This window comes from Asterias amurensis, chromosome 9 (assembly GCF_032118995.1).
Source record: "Asterias amurensis chromosome 9, ASM3211899v1".
Lineage (NCBI taxonomy): Eukaryota > Metazoa > Echinodermata > Asteroidea > Forcipulatida > Asteriidae > Asterias > Asterias amurensis.
This window is the reverse complement of record NC_092656.1, coordinates 3429539-3454521: the sequence shown is the minus strand read 5'-3', so window position 1 is coordinate 3454521 and position 24983 is coordinate 3429539. Positions and strand designations below refer to the sequence as shown.

Here is a 24983-nt window from a genome sequence, read left to right as displayed (position 1 = left end):
AAATTTTTGTGCTTAGCAGCTCTATGAAATTGGGCCCTGTCATGTCCTGGGAAAAAAATGCGACCGTGCGAAAGTGGCAGTGTAAAAGATTGTCAAGAGGGGGCGCTATGTGTAAACAGTCGATGTCATTTCCATGTTCCGCGCTAAAAGACTTGAAAAATAAACACACCGCATGATTCAGGGGTCATGATGTTACCAACGCGTAATTCTCACGGGTTGTTTTTACCATACTGTGCGTGATTTAATGGGACTTCACCACACAGATAGACATGCTGGTCGGTCTGTACTACTGTGGTAGGTCGGCAGGGTGTCGAGTGACTGAGTTTAATCGGTGAAAGTCCAAGGTACGTCGCCAAGTATTACACCAGATTAAAAACTAAACACATATGAGTTGGTGTTCCGTGTCGAGATATGTTTATCTTCATATAGTTATATTGCCAGCCAGAGTTCGGCATTGTGTGTGTGAAGTGGAATGGTCATGAACATGGTGGTCAACTCTTCTTTGGCAACAAGGGCGAAATAGAGTACAATCTTGGTCGTGATCGATGTCGGAATTAAGTTCAGAAATGGAGACGTAAGTAAAGTAGTCACCTCAGTGTTGAACAATGCAGGTGTATAATATTAATTGTTCATGATGGTTTCATGTTGGATTGTCTGAATTTTAATCTGAATACTATAGACGATGCTTGTGACATCATGTTTACAAAATAGCCACAGACTCTGTGACAGAGCCTGGACTTCCTGCAGGCACGACTTGTACACAACCTAATGGAAGAAAACATAAAATCTCATATTTTATGGAGATTGCACTAGGACTGTCTAATTCCTATCGACCTTTGATAATGAAAGGGGGCACATCTCAAAATTTGCCAAACTTTTTCTTTCATAAAAAACTCTTGGATTTACATGACTTATTTATGTGGAATAATGACACAGAATGTCAACTTTCCCATATGGTCAGTGCAGTATCTTGCCTGCCATGGACTAGCTAGCCCAGGGCCCAATTTCATGGCTCTGCTTACTGCCGATTTCTATGCTTACGATCACGATTCCCGCTTATGTGCAAGCGCCGAATTTCTGCACTAGCCTTGTAAGCGTAGAATGCCTAGTTACGCGGAGTACACACACGCAGAAGCCAAAATTCGTCGCTAACCCGTGAAATACGCCTGCCATAAGCACAGAATTCCCTGCTTCCGTTTAGCGCCGATTCTGTGCTTTGGTAAGTTGAGCCATGAAATTGGGCCCAGGACTCCTCTACCAGGGCTACCAGACTAGCCAAAGAATGTGCAAGGTCACACTTATTGTAAACAAAGGTCACATGGTCTATATCATCCTAATGTTTGTAAACATCACATCAACTTCTTTTGTAGAGAAGACAATGAAGACATCACTTGTTAGTGTTAATTTAACCAAACCAATGGATAACTTTCTGTAGGGCGCCATCACTTTTTCACTAAATTTTAACCAAAAGGGATATCCCGTTGAAGTAAATTAGATATTATTTCATATCGAATGAAAAAGTGGTGGCGCCATATGGGAACTTTTCCAAACCAATAAATAACTTTGCCGTAACTTTTAATTAGAAACATATTTGTGTCTAAAAAAAAACCCTTTTCTGTACATTTAGGGAATTCCAAAGAGGAAGTTTTTTTTTTATAAGTCACATTTCAGAATATGGTGTTTTTTTTATACTGTAATCCCATTATCTGATAACCATGATGATTCTTCCAATACACAGGTCATTGATTAAAAAAAAAGTTCAATCAGTCCGGGTCATTTCCCACATGGTGTCAGTAACCACATGGTGATTTGGACGATTGTTTAATTTATGTCAAATTAATTTTTATTTTTTTTATTTTTTTATTTTTTATGTTACAGGGAAAATCAGACATGCACCCTGACGGAGTACCGGGGATTCCTGGTTCACTGCTCGTTTCCTATTTCGGTATGTTGGCTCCTCCCACTTCGACTTTGCATTAAAAAGATATTGACTCAGCCCTCACGCAACAAAAAACCCGCCTCCGCACAAATGGGCTTCTACCACTTCCATCATTTTGGAAGTACAAAAACCATTTTGGGAGTACCCGGAATTGTTTGTCCATTCCTTTTTTGTTTTCAGAGCAAAATTTGAATATGATGTCATTGGATTTCAACAACTAGAGGGTCTTTACAAGTACATTCTTATGACGTATTTTTCATATAAGTCAAAAGTAAAATTCAAAGTTGTTTTGATTAAAAACATGTAATCATCAAGTCAGGATCAAATTCATAATTCCCCGTTCAAAAATAGCACCTATTTTTACTAGAATGATGTCATAAGATGTTTTTGATTTCGACAAACTTTGATGGGACGTAAAGCCGTTGGTCCCATGTGTTGTGTAACGCATGTAAAAGAACCCAGTGCACTTATCGAAAAGAGAAGGGGTTCACCCCGGTGTTCCTGGCTGTGGCTGCTGTATGCACCGTAGCACCTTGTAAATCAATATAAGGTGCTAACTAATTGGGACTCAAAATTCATCACTGCAATAACCTGTCTTTCTGAAAGTTTGTATATACTCAGCGCCTTGAGTACCTTGTTTGGTAGATACGTGCGCTATAAGACTTCGTTATTATTATTATTATTATTATTATTATTACTGTATGGAAGGGTGTGGTATGCAATGGCCTGTGTGAACCAGTCTAATTTTGAGCCCCAGGCCTATGTTATTGATACCTTGCATGTTTCATGAGGATAACTTTCCGTATCCTGCAACCACTTTTTCACTCATTTTTACAAAAAGGGATATCTCAATGAGGTAAATTAGATCATTTAGAATGAAAAAGTGGTTGTGTGATACAGAAAATTTTCTTTTCATGAGTACAGTCTACTTGCAGTAGCCTTGGGTCTTGTTCTGTCAGTTTCGAATCATATGGTAAATTGGTTTTGGTTTCAGGTTGTTATGGTGTTAATACTCAGCTTCATGCAACGCACCAAGAAGGAAAGAAGAACCGGACAGTCCAATTGGTTCAGGGAAAATTTCTCCCTTATTTTGTAAGTTTCTATGAAGCCATATCTCTATTTGAAATTTTAAAGGGTACCGTCACTTTTAGTTTATTTTCATCTGATTTATTATCGGCAGTGCAAGTCTCGTGCGTATTTGACAAATTTAACCTCTCTTTTGCGAGTTTGTTTCCTTCACAAGTGTTGTAGCCATGGTGGACGGCGCTGGACGGCCTGCCCAAAACTAATAAATTTTGCCCAGCACTATGAGAAAAATACACTGTGCTGCCCAGCACAGATTTCCCCTAGATTGCACTTTAGCAATGATGGCCCCATACATGTATCTAAACAGGAATAGTTTTAATCTGGTTGAGCAGCTCACCCTTTGTGGACTAAGTTGGATTTAGAGCCCACCATTAAAGCATGGTCTAGCTACTGTCCTTCACGCATTAAAACAATGTGTACCAAAGTGGGCCCAAAAATGTTTATATACACACAATTACAAGTTTTAGCAATGGCATTGACAAGGAAGGTGGTTGGCAGAAGAACAAATTGGCAAACTAGCAAAATTACAACAAGCCTGGAATTTCATCCTTTAAAGTGCAAACCATTTTCATTTTGCAATAGGGGAAATCTATTGGGAAAATCTTTAAGTAAATGGGAAACTTTTGAAGGGGCACCATCAGGATGGGGCAATGGAGGCTACGGCCTTCGAGCCGGGTCTGCCTCTGAGCTACCGGGCAATCTCGGGGGTCTAGTTGGTAAGACACTGCTCTAGAATTGCAAAGGTGGTGGGTTCGAATCCCAACCTAGTAATATGCCCGTGATTTTTGTTCACATAGCTCGGGAAAGTACCGAGTATACAGTGCTAACACACATCGGTGTATATATGTAAAACTAAAATTAATATTCTTCTTCCCGATGCAAACTTCCATCTATTAAATATTTCTTACTTTATTTTATGTCCTTATAGTCCGGTTGATCTATATGAAAACCATGACCGTCTTGCCTACTGCCTCGCCTTCGGGGCTTCCTCCTCCATGGTCTTGGATCTACTGTTTAACGACTACACTGCGTATCTGTTTCATCAAGAGCCTCCAGGATGGTCAAAGAGTAAGACCAAATTGTCCCCTTTTCCTCATCACACCCAATCAAAAATTCAGGGTTCTCTCGTAACACTGTCCACTGGCCAAATGCCAGTGAAAACACCCCAGGATCAGTCAACATTCTATTTTAAAATGGTCTGGCTGGCTGGAAGTGTTGAAAAGCATGTCCCTATTTTATAAGAAATATGGACGGATCAAAGAATTTATTGGTTTTCCATTACAACCCTTGGCTTAGTTGTCTTCAGTGCTTCTGCATTGTAAATTACATTTTGAAATATTTTGTGTCCTCACAGTATTATTCATGTAATAGTTATAAAAAAGGTGTGCTTAGAAAACACTAGACTGCAGGACTTGTTCAGTTATTATTCATTTGGAACTTAATGTATTGCAGGGATGAAAAATTTTGGACTTTTATCTGAATTCTGACTTTTTCAAATCTACCTGGTAAACGAAAAGAACGCTGCACATGTACATCTCCAAATAACGTAAGTCATGCTCTTTGATCTACTTCTCTAGCACTGGGGTTGCTGCTCCCTGGCGCTGGGTTATCAACAAGTGGAAAATATACCTCCCATGTTCTGGATCCCAGATTCAGACTTTTTTCCAGTAGTAACTCTCACCCCTGGTTTTGATTGATAGATTGAGTTGTTTCTATTCTGTCTTTGTTGCTCGTAGTATTGGTTGGTTCCATTCTGACCATCGAGATCTCGATTGACTGTTTTCCAACCTTTGCCTGCATCACCAGCAAGTCTCGTCTTCTCTCGAATGCCATGGGATTTATCTACAATGTCTTCTGGTAAGTTGAGGTCATTTCTCCTGGATCACCTTGCTCTTCTTTTAATAATAATAATAATACAGCATTTGTAAGGCCCACTTTCCTCTAAACTAATCAAAGGCACAAGCCGTCGATTTCACCAAACTATTCCAGTATATCTCTGCACTCCTCCACCCATCCCGCTCCCTACGATCCCAGTCCCAGAAACTTCTCCAATCCCAAGAGCACACACACAACACTATGGTCAGCGCGCCTTCAGTATTTCAGCACCAACCCTGTGGAATCAACTCCCATCCAACATCCGTGCTGCACCAACCCTGGACACTTTCAAGAAACTTCTAAAAACCCAACTATTTAAGAACTAGTTTTGTCTTGTTTTCCCCCCCTTACATAGGGGTAATGATTCAATTCCATATTTTGTATAAGTATGTGTATTTTTTCTGTTAATTATGTTTATATTTCTGTTGTAACTGTAATTTGTTGTTCTGTAAAGCGCATAGAGATGTTAATTCATACTATGCGCTATATAAATGTAATTTATTATTGTTATTATTATTATTAATAACTTAGGATTAATCTTGACGAGTCCCAGCCCTGCTCTTTAGCATGCAAACCTTAAGTTAATCCTAAGTTTTATCAAGATAGGATTAATCCTAGCGTTTTGTGAAATCGGCTGCAGGTAATTGTAAAAGTGTTGTCTGATTGATGGGAAAGCAAGCATGAACTTTGATGCGATTTTGCGATTGTAATTAATAACTTACCGTTGCTTAATCACTGGCCATCAACCAAAACAGTTATTGGTTCCAGCTGCGAAAACGCATCCCAAGTGTGTTTTATGTGGTCACGATGTGGTCTTGATGAAATGGCGGTATATAATTTTTGTTGTTGATATATACATCATGGAAGAAATTGATTTTGTGCATTTATTTGAGGTCTTGCATTGCGGCTTTGCTGTGATTGGGGGCTGATAAAAAAGCGAATCATGGGTCAATTGAAAATTATTTTGTTATTTACTTCAGATCAAATTCACGAAAGTAATTAAGATAAAACCAGCCAGATTGCACAATAGGGCTTTTAGAACCAAAGACAACCATTTTGAGGACCTCGTTTCAATGAAGCATTTTTGACCAGAGTATCCAATAGTTTTGACAAATCCTGGGGAGAACTCAGGCACTAAGTTTGGTAACCCCAAAACGAGGAAATCAGCTAATCAATTCTGAAATATTTACATGACTGACGATGAGTGCATAATATACAGGTTGAAAGTCCAGACATGTACTAGTCGGACAATGTCGTCTTCAACTCCACTTGAACAGTCTCTTTTGTCTAAAGCTGAAAGAAATCAATCAGCTCAGGTCCAAATCCAGAGATAGCATTGTTGTCATAGATATTAATAATAATAATAATTTCAATAATAATAATACTGTGTTCTTATAAAGCCCTTAATCACACCCCTAGGGGCGTATCAAAGCGATCAGTATTATTTACTAAGAAAATAAAAGGGTAGCGACGAGTTCTTCAACATACATTTAAAGCCGGCAGGGTCGGCGGCCGTGTGATAAAGCCTATATCGCACGTCAACGACCCTGCAAGGTTTTAATTGGACGTTGAAGAACTTGTCATCCCATTCATAAATGCCCTTTTGTTAAAAAACGTAAGAAAATACACTTATAGACACTTTAATAGTTGAAAATTTGAGGTTTGAAATATTTCTTTCCAAAACTTTGTGAAGAATCTGTTCGAGGCGCGTGGGTTGTGTGTACGCGCGCAATTCATAGCTACCAGCGCGTAATCTAAGCGCTGGTAGCTATGAATTGCGCGTTCCACGTGATAATCTTGTGCGCCGGACACGCGGAAGCCAGCTCAGTGTGCATAAACAGAGCTCCAGTGTACATTAGCAAAAGGTTTATGCACACCCACGTGACGCGCTCTCCACCAATAGGAGTAGAGAAACTGTCTGGGGTATTTATGAATGTAAGGTATGTGGAGCTATATTTTGAAGTATGTTACCTATTTCGTTTATAGCACCAGGTAATGGTCTACAGTTGATTTGTGTATTAACGGTAATTTGGTAAAAATATTAACAAGCAGTTCGTATAGAGCTTTTTATCACACCTGATCAGGGCATCTCAAAGTGCGCTAATTTTTCTACTATGCGGAGCTATGTTTGAAATTTGAGACCCCTTTAATTACACAGCACCATGTAATGGTTTACAAGGTAGGCCTACTATAGCGCAGTCTGCAGCCAACCATTCCAGAAAACATTGGGGCGAACCCCTTCTCTTAAAGGAACACGTTGCCTTGGATCGGTCGAGTTGGTCTTTGAAAAGCGTTTGTAACCGTTTTTTATAAAATACATATGGGTAGAAAGATGTTGTAAAAGTAGAATACAATGATCCACACAAACATGCCTCGAAATTGCGTGGTTTTCCTTTTACCTCGTCGACTAACACGTCGGCCATTTATGGGGGTCAAAATTTTGACTCCCATAAATGGCCGACCATGTTAGTTCGCACAGTAAAAGGAAAACCACACAATTTCGAGGCAAACTTGTGTGGATCATTGTATTCTACTTTTAAAACATCTTTCCAACCATATGCATTTTATAAAAAACGGTTACAAACACTTTTGTTTTGACCAACTCGTCCGATCCAAGGCAACGTGTTCCTTTAATGATAAGTGTACTGGGGTGGATTTCACAAAGAGTTAAGCCTAGTCTTATCTTGAGGTAGGACGAGTTACTCGTCCTAACTTAGGACTAGCCTTGAGTTTTTTAATATCTCATAGTCCTAACTCTTTGTGAAATCGACCCCAATGTTCTTTTAGGTGCATTCAACAGTGTTTGGTCCTGAAACTTGCTGAAAAAGAATTTGTACAAACATCAATTTACCAAATTTTGGGATTTTTTACACATGAATTTGTCAAAACTGTGATGGTATGTCTAGGTCACACAAAGCGTGGTTGATAAACTGGACAATTGACAATGACATGTAGGCTGCAGGATTTAAAAACCTCCAGACAAACTGTACGCAAAAACAATGTTTTAACCCTACCCCCCATTTTTTCCATGAGCATTTTAATCAGATCTGACGTGAAGAAAATATCGTTTTTGGTCCAGATTTTGTATTAATGCTATTGTGGTCATCTGAGAATAAATTAGAAAGATATAGAGGAGTAGTTGTGTTCCAACCTTGCTGTATTTGAAAAAAGGACAAGTTTTTGAGTGAACATTTTGATGACTGTTTGTGTTAAAGATGATGTGTCCATGTGGTTTCGTTCATTTTAGGTTTGTTATGATGGTGCTGTTTTGCATAAGCTGTGAGCGAGCAGAGCATAATATGACAACCTTACAGGTCAGTACAACACTTAAAGGCACATGTTATTAGCATAAAAACTTACTTGGTTAACAAGCAATGGAGAGCTGTTGATAGTATCATTGTGAGAAACGGCTCTCTCTGAAGTAACAAGAGTTTTTGAGAAAGAAGTCGTTTCTCACAAAAATATTTGAATCTGGAAAACATCCTGTTTCCCTTTGCTTATAATCTGGCTTAGTTTAAATGTTATGTCAACAAATGTTTTCAAATCCTACTTACAAATGCTTTATCAATTTGTTGATTTTTGCTTGGAAGGTTCCTGTTTCCATTTTCCCCTTTTTATCTTGCATCGATCTGAATCGTCAATCCTAATACTATTGATGTAAGTGTCGTGGCCGAGCGGTTAAGAGCACCCAATTCAAACTCTGGTGTTTTTGATCAGCAGAGTGCGGGTTCGAATCCCTAGCCGTGACACTTATCCTTAAGCAAGACACTTAACCATTGCTTCGTCCTTCGGATGGGACGTAAAGCCGTTGGTCCCATGTGTTGTGTAATGCATGTACAAGAAACCAGTGCACTTTATCGAAAAGCGAAGGGGTTTCGCCTCGGTGTTCCTGGCTGTGGCTGCTAACTGCAACGTAGAACCTTGTAAACCCCTATAAGTTGCTACATAATTGGGTCTCAGAATTCATCACTTCAATAATCTATCTTTCTGAAAGTTTTTATTTATACTCAGCGCCTTGAGTACCTTGTTGGTAGATACGTGTGCTGTATAAGACTTTGATATTATTATTACTCTCCTGCCCAACTGGTCTTCGCCACAAATGTCCACGGGAGACTGTAAAAGCCATTCTGGTTTCCACATAATACCAGCTGTACATAAACAGAAGAAACTTATCCACAGTACAAACTCTTGGAGATTTCATCTGTTTTTGACAAACTGCCATCAAATGCCTGAAAATCATCTAAAAAGGAAAACAAAATAAAAAGTAACAAATTGTGACTGGGCAAGTCAATGTACCAGACATATTAAAGGGAAGGTACACGTTTGGTAATTACTCAAAACAAATATTAACTTAAAAATGAGCATTGGGTAGCTGTTGGTAGTATAAAACATTATGGGAAACGACTCCCTCAGAAGTAACGTAGTTTTTGAGAAAGAGGTAATTTCTCACTAAAATAATAAAAGACTTCTAGCTAGAAGTCTTTTATTCCTATCTGAAAGCACACAAACTCGTCCAACAAGGGTGTTTTTTCTTTCATCATTTGCTCACAACGATGACCAATTGAGCCCAAATTTTCACAGGCTTGTTATTTTATGCTTGTGATGGGATACACCAAGTGAAAAGACTGGTCTTTGACAATTACCAAACGTGTACCTTCCCTTTCAAATTAGACTTGCAAATGGCTTCTTGCATGTCTGAAAAGATTACCGTATTGTTACAAGAAGAAAACAATTGATGTTTTTTCCTTCTTTTTTTACAGATACCGCAGATTGTTCCTCAGATACCTGTGATGATTTGTCTCTTCCTCCTCTCCGTGTACTTCTTGGTTGAGTTTATCCGAGTCTTTATCAAACGCTACAAAGGAATAAATTTAACGGTAATCCATCTCTTAAATCTTTTTTTTTTTCCAACTTTATTATGATGATTTGTGTTGCCAAGTACATATTCTCTGCTTTTAAGTTAAAGGAAAACCAAGTATGATATTGTTCATGCTAAACCTCTCCTTCTAAGTAAGTCTTAAATTTTGCTATTACCTTTGTGTAACCCTTCCACAGGGTATGGGGTTTGATCCAACTTTTTAAAATAAAATTAATACAATACAAATTATGTATTTCTGGTAATTATACCAAGGTTGCCTCATAAGTGAACTTAACCACTGTATAGCTGAAACTTGACTCATGGGTGCTTGCTATTTGAACCGGAAACACCGAGGTTACCCCCCCCCCCCAATTCTTCCCTGATAAGTGTTCTGGGTTCTACCATCCAAGTACCTACAACCTAATGTCCTATTTGAAAGTTTTAGTAAAGCATCTTGCTGAAGGGAACAATGTGCCACGAGCGGGACTTGAACCAACATTTTGCTGAGTCCGGTACTCTTGGCTTGTTTTCTCTTTTCAACAAAAACGAAATGTGTAATACCCCTGCTGTACATACTCTTTTTATTTGATGTAATGATTAAATTTCTCATCTATGTTTTTATTTTATTTTTTCAGCCAGAGGAAAAGCTGATGAAGACGCATCAAGCAATTTATGTCCGAAATCTGTTGAGCAAATCCAAAGAGGTGTAAGTATAGTGCCGTTCATCAATCATTTCAACTGGTATGAAGTTAGTTCTGTAGTTTTCATCTCATGTTAAAGGGAAGGTACACATTTGAAGCTGATGAAGACGCATCAAGCAATTTATGTCCGAAATCTGTTGAGCAAATCCAAAAAGGTGTAAGTATAGTGCCGTTCATCAATCATTTAAACTGGTATGAAGTTAGTTCTGTAGTTTTCATCTCGTGTTAAAGGGAAGGTACACGTTTGAAGCTGATGAAGACGCATCAAGCAATTTATGTCCGAAATCTGTTGAGCAAATCCAAAGAGGAGTAAGTATAGTGCCGTTCATCAATCATTTAAACTGGTATGAAGTTAGTTCTGTAGTTTTCATCTCGTGTTAAAGGGAAGGTACACGTTTGGTAGTTAATCAAAACAAATATTAACTTAAAAACTGACTTGGTAACGAGCATTGGAGAGCTGGTCGTATAAAACATTATGGGAAACGACTCCCTCTGAAGTAACGTAGTTTTTGAGAAAGAGGTAATTTCTCACTAAAATAATTAAAGACTTTTTGCTAGAAGTCTTTTATTCCTATCTGAAAGCACACAAATTCGTCCAACAAGGGTGTTTTTTCTTTTATAATTTTCTTGCAACTTCGATGACCAATTGAGCCCAAATTTTCACAGGCTTGTTATTTGATGCTTATGATGGGATACACCAAGTGAGAAGACTGGTCTTTGACAATTACCAAACGTGTACATTCCCTTTAGAGCGAAGGTAAATGTTTGGTAATTACTCTAAAATTAATGGAAATAAAAACTTTTGGTTGTAAGCCTACAGCAGCTTTCGATAGTATAAAGCATGTTGAGAAACGTTTTACTTTGATGTAAAGTGGGTTAATGAAGACTATATCTGTTTTTATGCCCCCAAATTTGAATTAGAGAAGCATTGTTGTCAGTAACGTTTTTTCAGATTGTGTATTCCTACTACGGCTTGTTCTTGGACAGATTCGCTCAAGACTTTTTGCAACTTTCTCAAAAAAGCAACCACCTTTTAAAACGAACTTTACAATGTTTAGTTTTATTTGATGTATCTAAGTTTATATAGGATTAATACAATCCAACGGTTCCACAAACCAAAGGCATATTTTGTTTTGCTGCTTTGGGGGAAAATTACCTCACCAAAAAGGGTGTTCTGTATTGTGAATTCCCGTATTTGATCATCACATTATTTGATTTTAACAGAGTGTACACAGGATGGCGTGCTAAAGTGTTCCGAAACTACAAACCCCACCCTGGTTTCAAGTATCCTACGAGGCTGTTCATGGCTTGTACTATGTCGGTATTCGGCTTGTACCAGGTATGTTGAGCTACGAACTGGCTCTTATAATCACTTAATTTTTGGTAAAAAAAAAAATTATTCATCGCCTCTGTGAGGGATTTATTTTTTGGGGAATTGCTGGAGCAATTTTGTTTTGCAGAATATCAATGTCACAAAGACTTGATAATGTCAAGAAAACAAAGGCCATCATAGAAAGAATATTTTCCCATGCATGGTAAAACACAAAAAACTGGGGCAAAAGCAATTTACAAATTGTTTTACTTACCTTTGCTGAGATGGCTGGATAAAGTGGAACATTTAAACAGCTAGAGTTTATGTTCAGTTTACAGAAAGCATAACAAATATTCTATTCCTCTGGTTTTTAATTGATTTAAAAATTTGGAAAAAAAACTGCATCATAAAATATTCACATTGTCAAAAAGTGAGTGTTTGGTTTATGTTTTATCTCAAATATAAAATCACAAGGGAAACTGACTGGGTTACAATATATAGATATTGGCAAAATAGAGAGAGTGCCAACATGGGGCTAGATAGCTCAGGTTGGAGAGCACCCGGAGGTCACGGGTTCAAATTCTGCTTCAGTCGATTTGTCTTCGTTCAACCCCAAATAATGTTTATATTTTTAAGAAACAATCATTATTGATTGTTTTTTTTTCCCCGTTTAAGACCTATCCTCACAAAATTTGTTTTGTGTTTCATTTCTTGACAGGTTGCTCTATGGTTTGTCATATTTGGATTGCAAGTGCTCAACCAAGCCATGGCGCTTATCTCTGGATTAGCGCAGGCACAATTTGAGTTGAAGAATGAGACTGCCGCAGCTGCCGATATTGCAGAGAAGATAGACGAGGCTCATTATACCTTAACAGGTTTGTTTTAACCCTTCCATGCGTTTGACAAAAAACTGCATCTCCCTGCAGGAGACCCACTGCAGTTTACTGTGCTCAGGAAAATCTTAATTAGCCTGGGTAAATAAAGTTATTTCCAATATTTGTTACACCCAACACCTTTCAGAGGGTTTAGGTATAAGTTGGCAACAACAAAAAATAAATAAACAAAATATTTGCTAATAGTCTTGGATTTAAGCTCTTTTGCACTTTTTTGTTGTGGAAACCCCCCCCCCCCAAAAAAAAAAAAATAAATAAAACAAATATGTCTGTCTTCAGATTAAAGATTTTTGCATTCTAATAAGAACCAAAAAGGTACAATTCAGCAGGGGTTGGGTGGAGTAAACAACTGCTATGAACAGCCACGGACACTCTACAGGTTGTGCTAAAAATGGCATTTAAATTTCCTTCCAAAACACACCATCAAAAAGTCCAATCATGGTCCAATGCAGTAGCATTTGCTCTATAGCTTCGTACACAAAGCAATGGGACAGCCCTGACCACCACATGTGGAATCAATCACTACATGACCACCTGATTAGCATGGCCGTTCAACTTTAATAGTCTGTTTTATGAAGGTATGAAGTTGGATGACACGGAAGCCTGATATTTAAAAATAATTATTAGTTAAGTTATGCATAAAAATGCAAATAAGTGCAGTGAAATACAGTTACACCATGGTGGCACTGTCTCAGGGCTGGGTTAAAGGGTTTAGATCAAGTTTTTGGCCATGTCATTATTATTATTATTATTTATTCGGCCATGTCATAAAGAACAATAACAATACATATAATTGCAAATAAGATTATAGTAATAGGAAAAAAAAAAAAATATGTTGAACAGAACTACATAAAGGCATACATGCTAAATAATGGCAACTAAAGCACTGGTCCTGAATGATGATGACTGACATAAAGGTTTGGATACAACAAGAAACATGTGAGAATAGATGAGAGAGTAGGGTAGATTGGGAGAGGACAGGAAAACATGGTGGGGGAGGGAAGAGCAGGGAACTAGGGACAGAGACAACCCATTTCAAGCTGGCCAGGATTAACAAAAGAGTTGAAGATGTATGTGAGATAATTTACCTGTAGAAGTTTCAGCTTTATATGGTCATCAAAGTGAAAATCACAGAGCAATGTTTTTAGGAGAGTCGCGTAAATCTGTTGTATATGCTTAAATAATTGTTGTCTTAATGAGACAAATTATTTTGGTGATATTGTTTTACTCATATCTTAAAAACTGCAGCACCTCAGCAAGTAATATTTCAAGGGAAACTTTCGACCATCATCTTTAAATTGTGTGATTTTAATGTCAATCTGTGGACGTTTGTGTTTTGTGTTGTACAAAAAGTCCCAAAACTTTTCAATATATGGTAGAGGTTCGGCAAAGTCAGCTTTAAGGTTAATGTAGGGGCATCTTTAGTTTCATTTCCAGAAATAAATAATAATAAATAGTAATTTGTATTACTTTTCTCTCTTGTAACTGCAGTTTCTTGGTATGTGTCATTCGGCTTGGCGGTTTTCCTCCTTCTCTCGTACATCCCAGGAATTTTAAAGAACTACAGGTAAAATGGGTTTGAGGCATTAAATGGTGAGCAACCAATCTGATTTGGTTTGCGGTATCACCTTGTGGCTATATACAGTTTGCAGTGTAAATTTGTTCTTTAGAAAACGTCTTGTTTTTTTATTCCACCTGAAGAATCAATCAGGGGGGCTCTGGGGCTTGGATTGGGTGGGTCAGGGTACCCCTTTCTCCTGAAAACATGCATAAATAATAACAAAATATTAAGTTTGTAGTGGTTTTAAAGAAAGTAGCTTCCTGTGCTCACCACACATCCATGATGAGTAACTAAAAAACAGCATCTTGAAAACCTCAGAAATGCAAGTTTCTTTTTATGTTTCTGAGTTTTGTTTTCTTTAAAAGTATTTTATATTCTCCATTGTCAATGTCCTTTACTTTTCAGAACACACTTGTTGAACTTATTTGCTGGCAAAAGAGACCCTCTACCACCGCATCTGAAATTGCCAACTGAAGCATATATTGTAAGTATTCCTGTAGCTTTCACTAGCTTTCAGGTATAGTAATAATATAATAATAAGATATCGATGTACTTTAATTGTGTGTGATATTTCGTCGGTCTGTAAGCCACTTCACTTCAGTTTTTCTGGCTTGACTTTTTAACCATAACACCCTTGATTAACTTACTTAAAGCCATTATACACTTCGTTACAGAAAAAATAAATAAAAGTTCACAGATTTACAAATAATTTACAGGGTTTACAGAAGGTAATGGTGAAAGACTTATCTTGAAATATTCCATGAAATGCTTTACTTTTTGAGAAAAAATTAAAACAATATCAATTCTCGATAGCGAGAATTACGGACTTATTTTAAACACATGTCATGACACGGCGAAACGTGGGGAAACAAGGGTGGGTTTTTCTGTTATTTTTACCCGACTCCGATGACCGATTGAACCTAAATTTTCACAGGTTTGTTATTTTATATATAAGTTGTTGTACACGAAGTGTGAGCCTTGGACAATATTGTTTACAGAAAGTGTCCAATGGCTTTAAAATACTTCCTCACTCGTACAAAATCCAACACCATTGAGTTATTCGACACCCGAACTGTTGGACGCTGTCTATGGTCTTATGCCTTACCCCATTGAAAGCTTGACCAAGGTAACTTTAACTCCCTTTAATATTATACAAGGATCTTTCCTCACTCTTACAAAATCCAACACCAAACGGTAATTCAACAGCCAAATTGTTGGATTCTGATTATGGTTGTATGCTCATAACCATAATCAGTTCAACAAAACCTGCATTTTTGCCTCGGTGAATGCTAGATTGCTTTTATTTGTAAATTTGTTGGACTGATTATTTTGAAAAATCTTTGATTTTTGTTATAGGTCGGTAGCTTAAAATACATCGGATTCCAAGTGGCCTTCTTCCTAACAGGTAGCAAATCTATAGAACATGTACAACATTTTTTTCTGAACTGGGTATAAACTGAGGAAATTGTTCCCAGTGTGTTCCCTTTTACTCTATTTACTTTACGCTTGACTCAGCTGTTCTGTTTTTACTTTTTCCCAGTAGAGCTGTTATTTTATTGACATGAATCTGTTCATGAAGATAAACACTTAGGTCTTCGTCTAAGGATGTTATATTAATAATAATCATTTTTTGTATAGCGCTATATACGAGTATGTTTAACTTTAATGTTTTTTCTAAAATTTTAATAGATTTATAGTAATAATTATTGTATTTTTACTCTTTGTATATATGTATCCGCAATTCGGCTTTTTGGTCGCCATGTTTGCATTTTTAATAAACCAATAATAATAATAATATACACCGTGTCTCAAAGTGATTATGAAAGTAAGCCCCTCTAAAATGGAATCCCCGAGGGCGCTAATCTAACAGTATTACATAACAAATAAAGTTTTTATAAAAATAGTTTCATGAGTCACACCATTACTGTTGTCCTGTCATGATTTTACTGCCGTAGGGCCAGCCCAGCCTGTGGTCCAGTGTTAAATTCGAACCCTGCTTTCAAGTCTTTTTGTGTTTCTGCCCTCTCAGGTTACATAAGTGTTCAGTTGCTCCTCTTCCTCCTCATTGGTGGATTAGCTATGCTCATTCGAGCCATCATTTGGAACATGGAAGCTATCCTCATCAACATCATATTAGAACTTGTTCTGTGAGTACCCTCCAAAGTTTATAACTGTGGCCGAGCTGATAAGAGCACCGGACTCAAGCCATGATGTTTCTGTTCAGCAGAGTGTGGGTTCGAGTCCCGGTCGTCACACTTGGTGTCCCTAAGCAAGACACTTAATTATCACTGCTTAGTCCTTTGGATGTGACGTAAAGCTGTTGGTCCGTGTGTTGTGAATGCACGTAAGAGAACCAAGTGCACTTACCAAAAAGAGCAGGGGTTCGCCCTGGTGTTCCTGGTTTGATCGTCTGCATATTACGCCACATCACCTTTTCAACCGTTACAGGAGAATGATCAGTATGCTCTGATGGTCTTCTGAAGTCGATCAGAGCATACTGATCAAAATGTTGAGTCGTCAACCACTGGTTCTTTTTAGAACCAACACAACTCAAAAGAGATTAACACACTACCGCGAACCTCACCCAATGGTAGTTCCACCATGCAAAGTTTTAGATCACTACAAACAAACCAGTTTGAATATAATGCAATCAAAAATTTTATTTGTATACACAAATGAAATTGTCTCACAAGTGTGTGAATTTGTCGGGAATTTCATGTTTTGAACGGGTCGCTGTGAAAGGCGTTGGGCAGATGCACGCTAGTTCTTCATATGATACAAAAATGAATTTCACAATATGTTTTCTATTTGATCTCTTTGTTCACAGACCATCAGCAGTTGTCGGGATGTCGGTGATGTTCTGCCAGACGCTCTTTGTCAGACTTCTGTTCGTCCAAGACAAGATTAAGGAAGACGATGAGGATCGACCGTTAGCGATACAACACAAGTAAGCTTGTAGTCACTTTGAATTCAAACTTTTGCACCTTCGCCTTGTTGTATCATATAACTTTAAACTCAATGAAACTGAACAGATCGTGTCAGGCAACACTATGTGTTGGAGTCTAAAACCAAGACCCAGACTAAAATCAAGACCCAGACTAAAATCAAGACCCAGACTAAAACCAAGACTCAGATCAAAACCGAGACGAAGACCAAGACCAAGACTTAGTCCGTGTCCGGAATGGGGACTTCGGCTACAGCTACATGACTACGGCTAGTTCGCCCACGTCAGCCTGTTCTTCAACACTGGCAGGTGCGCTGATCTAGCTGAAGCTGTAGCCAAATTCGCCATTTTGGGCTCGGCCCAAGACCTTGCAGTCCGAGAACGCGACCAATACCTTTTGTTCGAGACCAAGACCTCATATCTATACTGGCATATGGACTGAAAACGCAACCCCGGCATAATTCGAATCGAGGTCCTAGAGGTGGAAGGCGAGGAAAGACACCAATACGCCGACCCGACCGCCCAATTCACTATTACCACAGATGAACCCATCTGCTAAGCAAGCAGGAATAAAAGAACTGTCTAGCTTTGTAATTTTCTTTTTGTCTATAGATCTTGCCTGTTGTTTTGGCCATACAAAGGGACTAACAACCAAATCCACATAGTGCCCCCGGCGTGGTTCGAACAGGTGGAAGGCGACCTGCACCTTTGATCTAATATTAAAATGAACTCTTCCCCTTAGCAAGCATGGAATTTGAAAGAGTGAAAATTATCTAACTTTTTGATTTGCTTTCGTCGTCCTAAACATAGGGTCTGGTTCCTGATCTTCTCCTTTGTTATGATGTTCTTGAATACGCTGTATGGTATCATCATGGCGATTATCCGCTACCTGATCGGAATTGTTAGTCTTACTCTCTTTCTGCCGAGGATTGATCTACCCATCTTGATGCCAAGCATGCCAGACCTAAGTAAGATTAAGTTTACTACCTTTCTCATCAAATAGATGATTTTCTTTTGCAGAGTGTAGGTTCGAGTCCTGGTTGTGACACTTGTGTCTTAAGCAAACACTCAACTATTACTGCTGCGTCCTTCAGATGGGACATCAAGCCCTTGGTCATGTGTCTTGTGTAATGCCATACAAGAGCTCAGTGTTTTTTTCTGAAAAAGAGAAGGGTTCGCCCTGGTGTTTCTCGTCTCATTAACTACATATTGTGCCACAGTAACTTGTAAACCATTACATGGTGATATGTAAAGAAATTAGTCTCTCGCTTCAAAATCCACAATACCTTACAGGAAAATACTGAATGTTGAATGAAGCGCCTTGAGCGTCACTGAGTGACGGATATGAGCGCTCTATTGACGATGTGACCTATGTTTACATTCAAACCGCCCTCTGTTGATAAAACACTGTATACGTCATGTTTCGCTGGGCAAAACGTCGCGTATTCATGGTAAGATTGCATACACTTTCTAGCTGGCTGCCAAAATACAAAGGTTTTGCCCGGCGGTATGTGCGCGAATCATGTTATGGGTTTCGAGTGACGTCAGAGGTCACATCGTCTACAAGAAGCCCTTTATAATGTTATTGTTAATATTGTTACAACAGCAAACCAACTAACACCTCACTATATTGACGATTTTCTTGCAGTCTACAACGTGTACGTTGGCAATATGCACACAGAGAATGCGCACAGTAACCCCGTCCTCGTCACCTTCTGTCACCTCATGGTGTTTGATGTCCTCAAGTCACAAAAGAAACATCGCAAAATGAAACGCTTGACCGATCGCGGTTTTACCATCAGCCAGGATATTAGCGCTTACAGCGATCTTGAAGAGTCAACAGATGAGGAAAAAGGTATTGGAATGTTTGACCCTCTTCTCTGTACTCAAGTCCCCTGGTACCCATTCAAGGCACTGGACACCTTTGGTAAATGTCTCAGACCAGTATTCTCACTTGGTGTATCCAAACATATGCACAAAATAACAAATCTGTGCAAATTTGGACTCAATTGGTCATCGAAGTTGCAAGAGAATAATGAAAAACAAAACACCCTTGTTGCACAAACTTGTGTGCTTTCAGATCCCTAATAAATTCTTCAGGCCTGAAGTCTTTTAATATTTGAGTGAGAAACTATCTCTTTTTTCAAAAACTACATTACTTTGGAGGGAGCCGTTTCTCACAATGTTTTATACTACAAACAGCTCTCCATTGCTGCTTACACAGTTAGTTTTCATGCTAACAAATATTTTTTTTGGGTAAATACCAATACAGTGTCCAGTTCCTTTAAAGACACTACCCTCTTCCGTAGTTCAATGTTTGTGATTGTATTGAGGATGTCATTAAAAAAGCGTTTTTTAACCGCTTGTTATAAAATCGATATGATTAGAAAGATGTTGTAAAAGTAGAATACAATGATCTACACAAATATGCGGTCGGCCATTTATGGGAGTCAAATATTTGACTCCCGTAAATGGCCGACCGTGTTAGTTCGTGACAAAAAAAATGAAAACTGTGCAATTTTGAGTGATACTTGTGTGGATCATTATATTCTACTTTTAAATCATCTTTCTAACCATATGCATTTCATAACAAACGGTTTCAAACGCTTTTCATAGACCAACTCGTCCGATCCAAGGCAACATGCTCCTTTAAACTTACTGTTATGTCTCTCATAAGGTTGCTTTTTGAACATCTTCCCTAATACAATTTAGGCTGTCTCGAATAATAAATATTGTTTTTTTTGTTGTTCAGGGCCAACACAGCCCATAGGTTTATTCAAGTACTTCCGTTGGCACTTGGCAATCACACTCATCAACAACCCGTCTCTGATTCAACTACGTAAGCGCCCTGCCGTTTCCTTGGATGAAGAAGTCACCATGCAGAACGGAGAACTTAAAACTGTGGCCATCGGCGCGGAAGGTGGCGCCCAACGTAACATGATGCCGCATATGGTAGAGGTAAGCTTCTTTGCTCTTACAGATGGTACTAATATTAAAAGTGAATCAGGGATAAATGGAAATAAAGTGACATTTATTTAGGAGGAGGCTTCTTTAGCGTGGAGCTATTCCCATTGGACTTTTTAGCAACACTGTTAAGTTACCGTGGCTGCGCGGAAGTCTTCCGCAACCTCTTTCAGCCTGTTAGTTGGCGGTAAGTTGACAGGGAGGTCAGTTTACCATGGGTCCCCGTTGGATTTAATTTTGTCATTCTACAGAAAAGTTGCGGTACTTTAACACCAACAGGCCTGTGAAATCTCTGCTTTAAAGCGGATATCCGTTTTTGTATTGATCAGGCGGATTTTACATTTTTTTTTTTTTTTTTTTTCATAATTTCTTTTTTCTTCTCCCCTTATATAAGCTTGGCATGCTTGGCAACAATAATGTACAACTACAATAATGTAAGATAAGCCTAGTTACTGGATTAATTGGTGCCCCAATTCGACCAGCGTAAATGCGAACGCCGCGCACACTTGACGTTACACGATCATTCTTACATCATGTTGGGTTTCAGCTCTTTTTTAAGGGTCCACTCACAGGCCTGCAAAACAGGCCAATGGGAACAGGGCTGTTGTTGTTTTGGTATTTGCAAATAACCCTCGTTCTTTTCCTGTCAGGTGATAAAACGCCACCATCTGGACAAGAAGATAAGCAGTATTGATGTGATTAAAGTTGCTGACCTTCTTGTAGATGACATCAAACCCACACTCACCATTCAAGAAACAAAAGGTTCTTCCTCGTCCAAAACAAAACCAGACGAACCTAGTTCATTCTGTTAAATCTGCCGTGGCTGTAGTAGACCTAAAGGCACTAGACAACTTTGGTAATTGTCAAAGATCAGTATTCTCACATGGTGTATCCCAGCATATGTATAAAATAAAAAATCTGTGAAATTTTGGACTCAATTGGACAAGAGAATAATGATCGAAAAACCCTCTTTTTGCACAAATTTGTGTGCTTTCAGATGCATAATAAAGGGCTTCAGACCTTGAATTATTTTAATGTTTGAGTGAGAAATAACCCTTTTCTCAAAAACTATGTTACTTCAGAGAGAGCCATTTATCACTATGTTATATAATATACTATCAACAGCCCTCCATTGGTCGTTACCAAGTAAGTTTTTATGCTAATAATTATTTTGTGGAATTACTAATAGTTGCCATTGCCTTTAAGCCATATCTAAATTGAAGGCTGTGAAATATGAAATATGTGAAGATTCATATTTTTGTCAATGTATGTTTTAAAATCTGTAATCAGCAACAAATTATGCTCCACATGAATTTCTTATTGGTTATGTTATATTAGAATTTTGTAGACAAACAACATTTCAGGAGCTGTTTAATTACATGGGGTTTAAAGTGCTTGGTTAGGTATCAATTTATATCAGTTTGCGGTAGCGCCAACTTGTGCTCAGGGGTTAAAAATTAACGGTGGCCCCGGTGGCTCGAGAGCAGTGAAAATATCTCCAGGCCACGGCGTCACCAAAACTAAGGGAATCAATGTGTGGTGAAGAGGTTTTCAACTAGTGGTTTAATCCCAACGAGGCCTGGTTCTTGATAATTTACCGAGACGAAGTCGAGGTAAATTATAAAGAACCAGGCCTCGGTGGGTTTAAACCAGTAGTTAAAAACCGATTCAACACACTTTGATTCCCATTCATAAATACCTTTTCGGTCAAAAATATCATCACTTTTTGGTCAAAAAGTAAAATAAATGCAAAAATTATAGTTGTTAAATGATTTCTTTCAACACAACACCCCTCCAGCTATGAAATGGTAGAGCCCTCCGCCGCCCTCGCGTTTACAACTCCTTATAAGGGAATGCTGTGGGCGTCGCGCATATCGGGGATGTGGCACAACTGTTTCAGCCATTGCTTTCGACCAATAGGAATGAAGAAACTGTCTTATAAGAGCAGGTGCAAGGTCGCGTGTCACGCTTATGAATTAACACTTTTTACCGGTCATTAACAAAAGGTTTATGCACACCCGCGTGACGTGCTCTCCACCAATAGGAGTAGAGAAACTGTCTGGGGTATTTATGAATGATACTTTAAAGTGAAATGTTTCTCAAAATGATATATATACTAAAGAACATCATGTAGGTATCTAACCACATGCTTTTATTGTCGTTATTAAAAAGAAAATTTATAACCAAACTCATACCTTCCCTTTAATCTAGATTATATGTAATATCTCAATAATTTTTCATGTAAATTTAATTCCCAACAACCTGGAATATATGTTACTCGTTCTTGAGTAACCTCAAAATCTTGGACCAACACAACTGTTTAATGGGAATCTAATCGGTATCTTTTTGTATATACATGTTTCTTTATATTCAGTATTATTTTTTAAGCATGATTTTAAAAGCCTAAAATGTTTTCAAAGTGGTGCCAGATCTTTTAAATAGCAAGAATTGCTCACTATCATTGTTAATAATGGTAAAGTTATTTTTTTTAACCTAAATGTTTTGCTGAAAGTGCCTTAAAACCTAACATTTTAAGAAAACAAATAAGGAATTTTTTTTAAAGAAAGGCTTGGTGCGAGAGATTTTTTAACTAGTGTTCAGTACTTCAATCAAAGCTTGGATTTAAAAAAAAAATATATATATATACTCATTATGCAAATCTGTACAATAAGTGATATAAAACTTTTGAACTTGAATTTATTATATTAATTTAAAGGTATAGCATTCCTTTTTTTTTTTACTCACAGTGCACAAGGTGAAATGAGCAAAGGTTTTCAAATGGGAGTTAATTATTCTTGGACAAAAGAAATCATGTAATAAATGTATCAAGGATGAAGAATAGACCTTTGACGTGGTCCAGCCGTCTTCTCAATGTAATCAACCCGAGTCTTTTTTTTTATTATTTATTTTTTATTTTTAATAACTGCAATTTTGGTTGTTTGCTCCCCCAGTTGACCCATTGTATAATAAGGGAATCAATGTGTGGTGAAGAGGTTTTCAACTAGTGGTTTAATCCCAACGAGGTGTGGTTCTCGATAATTTTACAGAACCAGGCCTCGGCGGGTTTAAACCACTAGTTGAAAACCGATGCAACACACTTTGATTCCCATTCATAAATACCTTTTCAGTCAAAAATATCATCACTTTTTGGTCAAAAAGTAAAATAAATGCAAAAATTATATTTGTTAAATGGTTTATTTCAACACAACATCCCTCCAGCTATGAATTGTTAAAGCCCTCCGTCGCCCTCGGGTAAACAACTCGTTATAAGGGAATGCTGTGCACTTCACGCGTATCGCGTGATGTGGCACAACTGTTTCAGCCGTTGCTCTCGACCAATAGGAATGAAGAAACTGTCTTATAAGAACAGGTGCAAGGTCGCGTGTCACGCCCATGAATTTACACTTTTTACCGGTCATAAACAAAGGTTTATACACACCCACGTGATTCCTCTCCACCAATAGGAATAGCGAAACTGTCTGAGGTATTTATGAATAAAAATTATCTTTTGTTGGCAGACAAAAACACTCCACACTACCACTGATGTTTGTTTTAATATTCTTGAAACATCGGTAATCTGACAGATTATTCCGTCTCCACAAACAAAACCAACAAACTACAATTAACCATACCCCTTAGAGAAAAACAAACAAACAAACAAATAAGCATTTCCCTGCCCTGACTTGACCTCAAATGTTTTAAAGCCATTCCCTGCCCTCAATTTAATAATGTAGCCCAAGTTTTGTATGGTTCCATTTATGATGTTTGATGTATCGCTCAAATTTCAAAAATCACCTTGAAACTAAATTTTGATACAGACCAGGCTCAAGCTCATAAAGTTTGTTCAAGCTCAAGCTCATAAAAGCTCATAAAGCCTGAAAGGCAAAAAAATTGTTTCTTTTGTTGACAATCTTTCTGCATTTTTGGCCAAGGGCTCTAACAAAGAATGAGCTGGATACCAGTCAAATGTGGTAAACATGACATTGTATGTTGAATGGCATCTGAAAAAGAAACCCCTAATGTTTTGAATGTTAGATCCACATTTGATGAAAAACATATTTCTGACTATCTTTTTAGGAAATAATATATATTATAATATTGACCTATACGACAACAATGCTTTTTAAAATTCTTTATTGCTGCCATTTACATGCAGGAAAAAAGAGAGTTAAATATAGGTAAGTTTTAAATCTTTTACTGTAACAATTTTTGATTATACCTTGATTTTGTTGCTTTTTATACAATAATAAATTTCACAACTTAATTCTTTATGTCAATTAATATACAATGAACAATTAATTTGTTTTGTCATTATACAAAACTGGGATGAGAAGTTTTTTACTTTTATCTGAATTCAGATTTTGTCATGTCTGCCTTGAGAGAGAAACAAGTAGCTTTTGTTTTCTTCAGCTATAGTTGTCATAAATTAGTTTTGAAAAAACTGTTCACAGAAAACAGAGTTTCTATCGAGTTATTTCACCAGATTTCAGTTCATCCCCAATTGGTAAAATTATGTAATTGGTCAGTAAGTCCATTAAGTGATAATTAAAGCTTTACATGGTGTGAGGAATAAGAATAAACTACTTTCTTTGAAGAGCCATATGAAAGACAACTCTTTTTCGAGTGGTCTTCCACTCTTTTAGATTGAAGTTTGCATCTTTTTGAGTGATTTTTCACTCTGTCCTGGAATAAAACCCCTCTAAAAGAGTGAAATGACCACCACTCTTTTGGAAGAGCCATATGAGGGACAGCTCGAAATGTAAAGAGTTTTCAGGGAGTGATGGCTTTGAAAAAAGCCCGGTTTGGTCTTGACAGTATTTGGTCTCGAACAGTATACTCTGCTCATCTTC

The 24983-nt window shown here is 37.8% G+C and overlaps 1 protein-coding gene across 1 annotated transcript; it reads left to right on the top strand.

Moving 5' to 3' along the window:
- Positions 1 to 201: 201 nt before the first annotated feature.
- LOC139941487 (stimulated by retinoic acid gene 6 protein-like) lies at positions 202 to 23010 on the top strand. The gene is made up of 19 exons (XM_071938015.1): positions 202 to 574; positions 1879 to 1945; positions 2934 to 3031; positions 3954 to 4093; positions 4762 to 4882; positions 8148 to 8214; positions 9661 to 9777; positions 10394 to 10464; positions 11684 to 11798; positions 12490 to 12646; positions 14156 to 14231; positions 14631 to 14709; positions 15582 to 15630; positions 16255 to 16372; positions 17053 to 17172; positions 17980 to 18137; positions 18818 to 19024; positions 19922 to 20127; positions 20784 to 23010. Exons 1-19 carry the CDS (start codon positions 546 to 548, stop codon positions 20943 to 20945), a joined length of 2157 nt encoding a protein of 718 aa, XP_071794116.1. The 5' UTR covers positions 202 to 545; the 3' UTR covers positions 20946 to 23010.
- The last annotated feature ends 1973 nt before the right edge of the window (positions 23011 to 24983 follow it).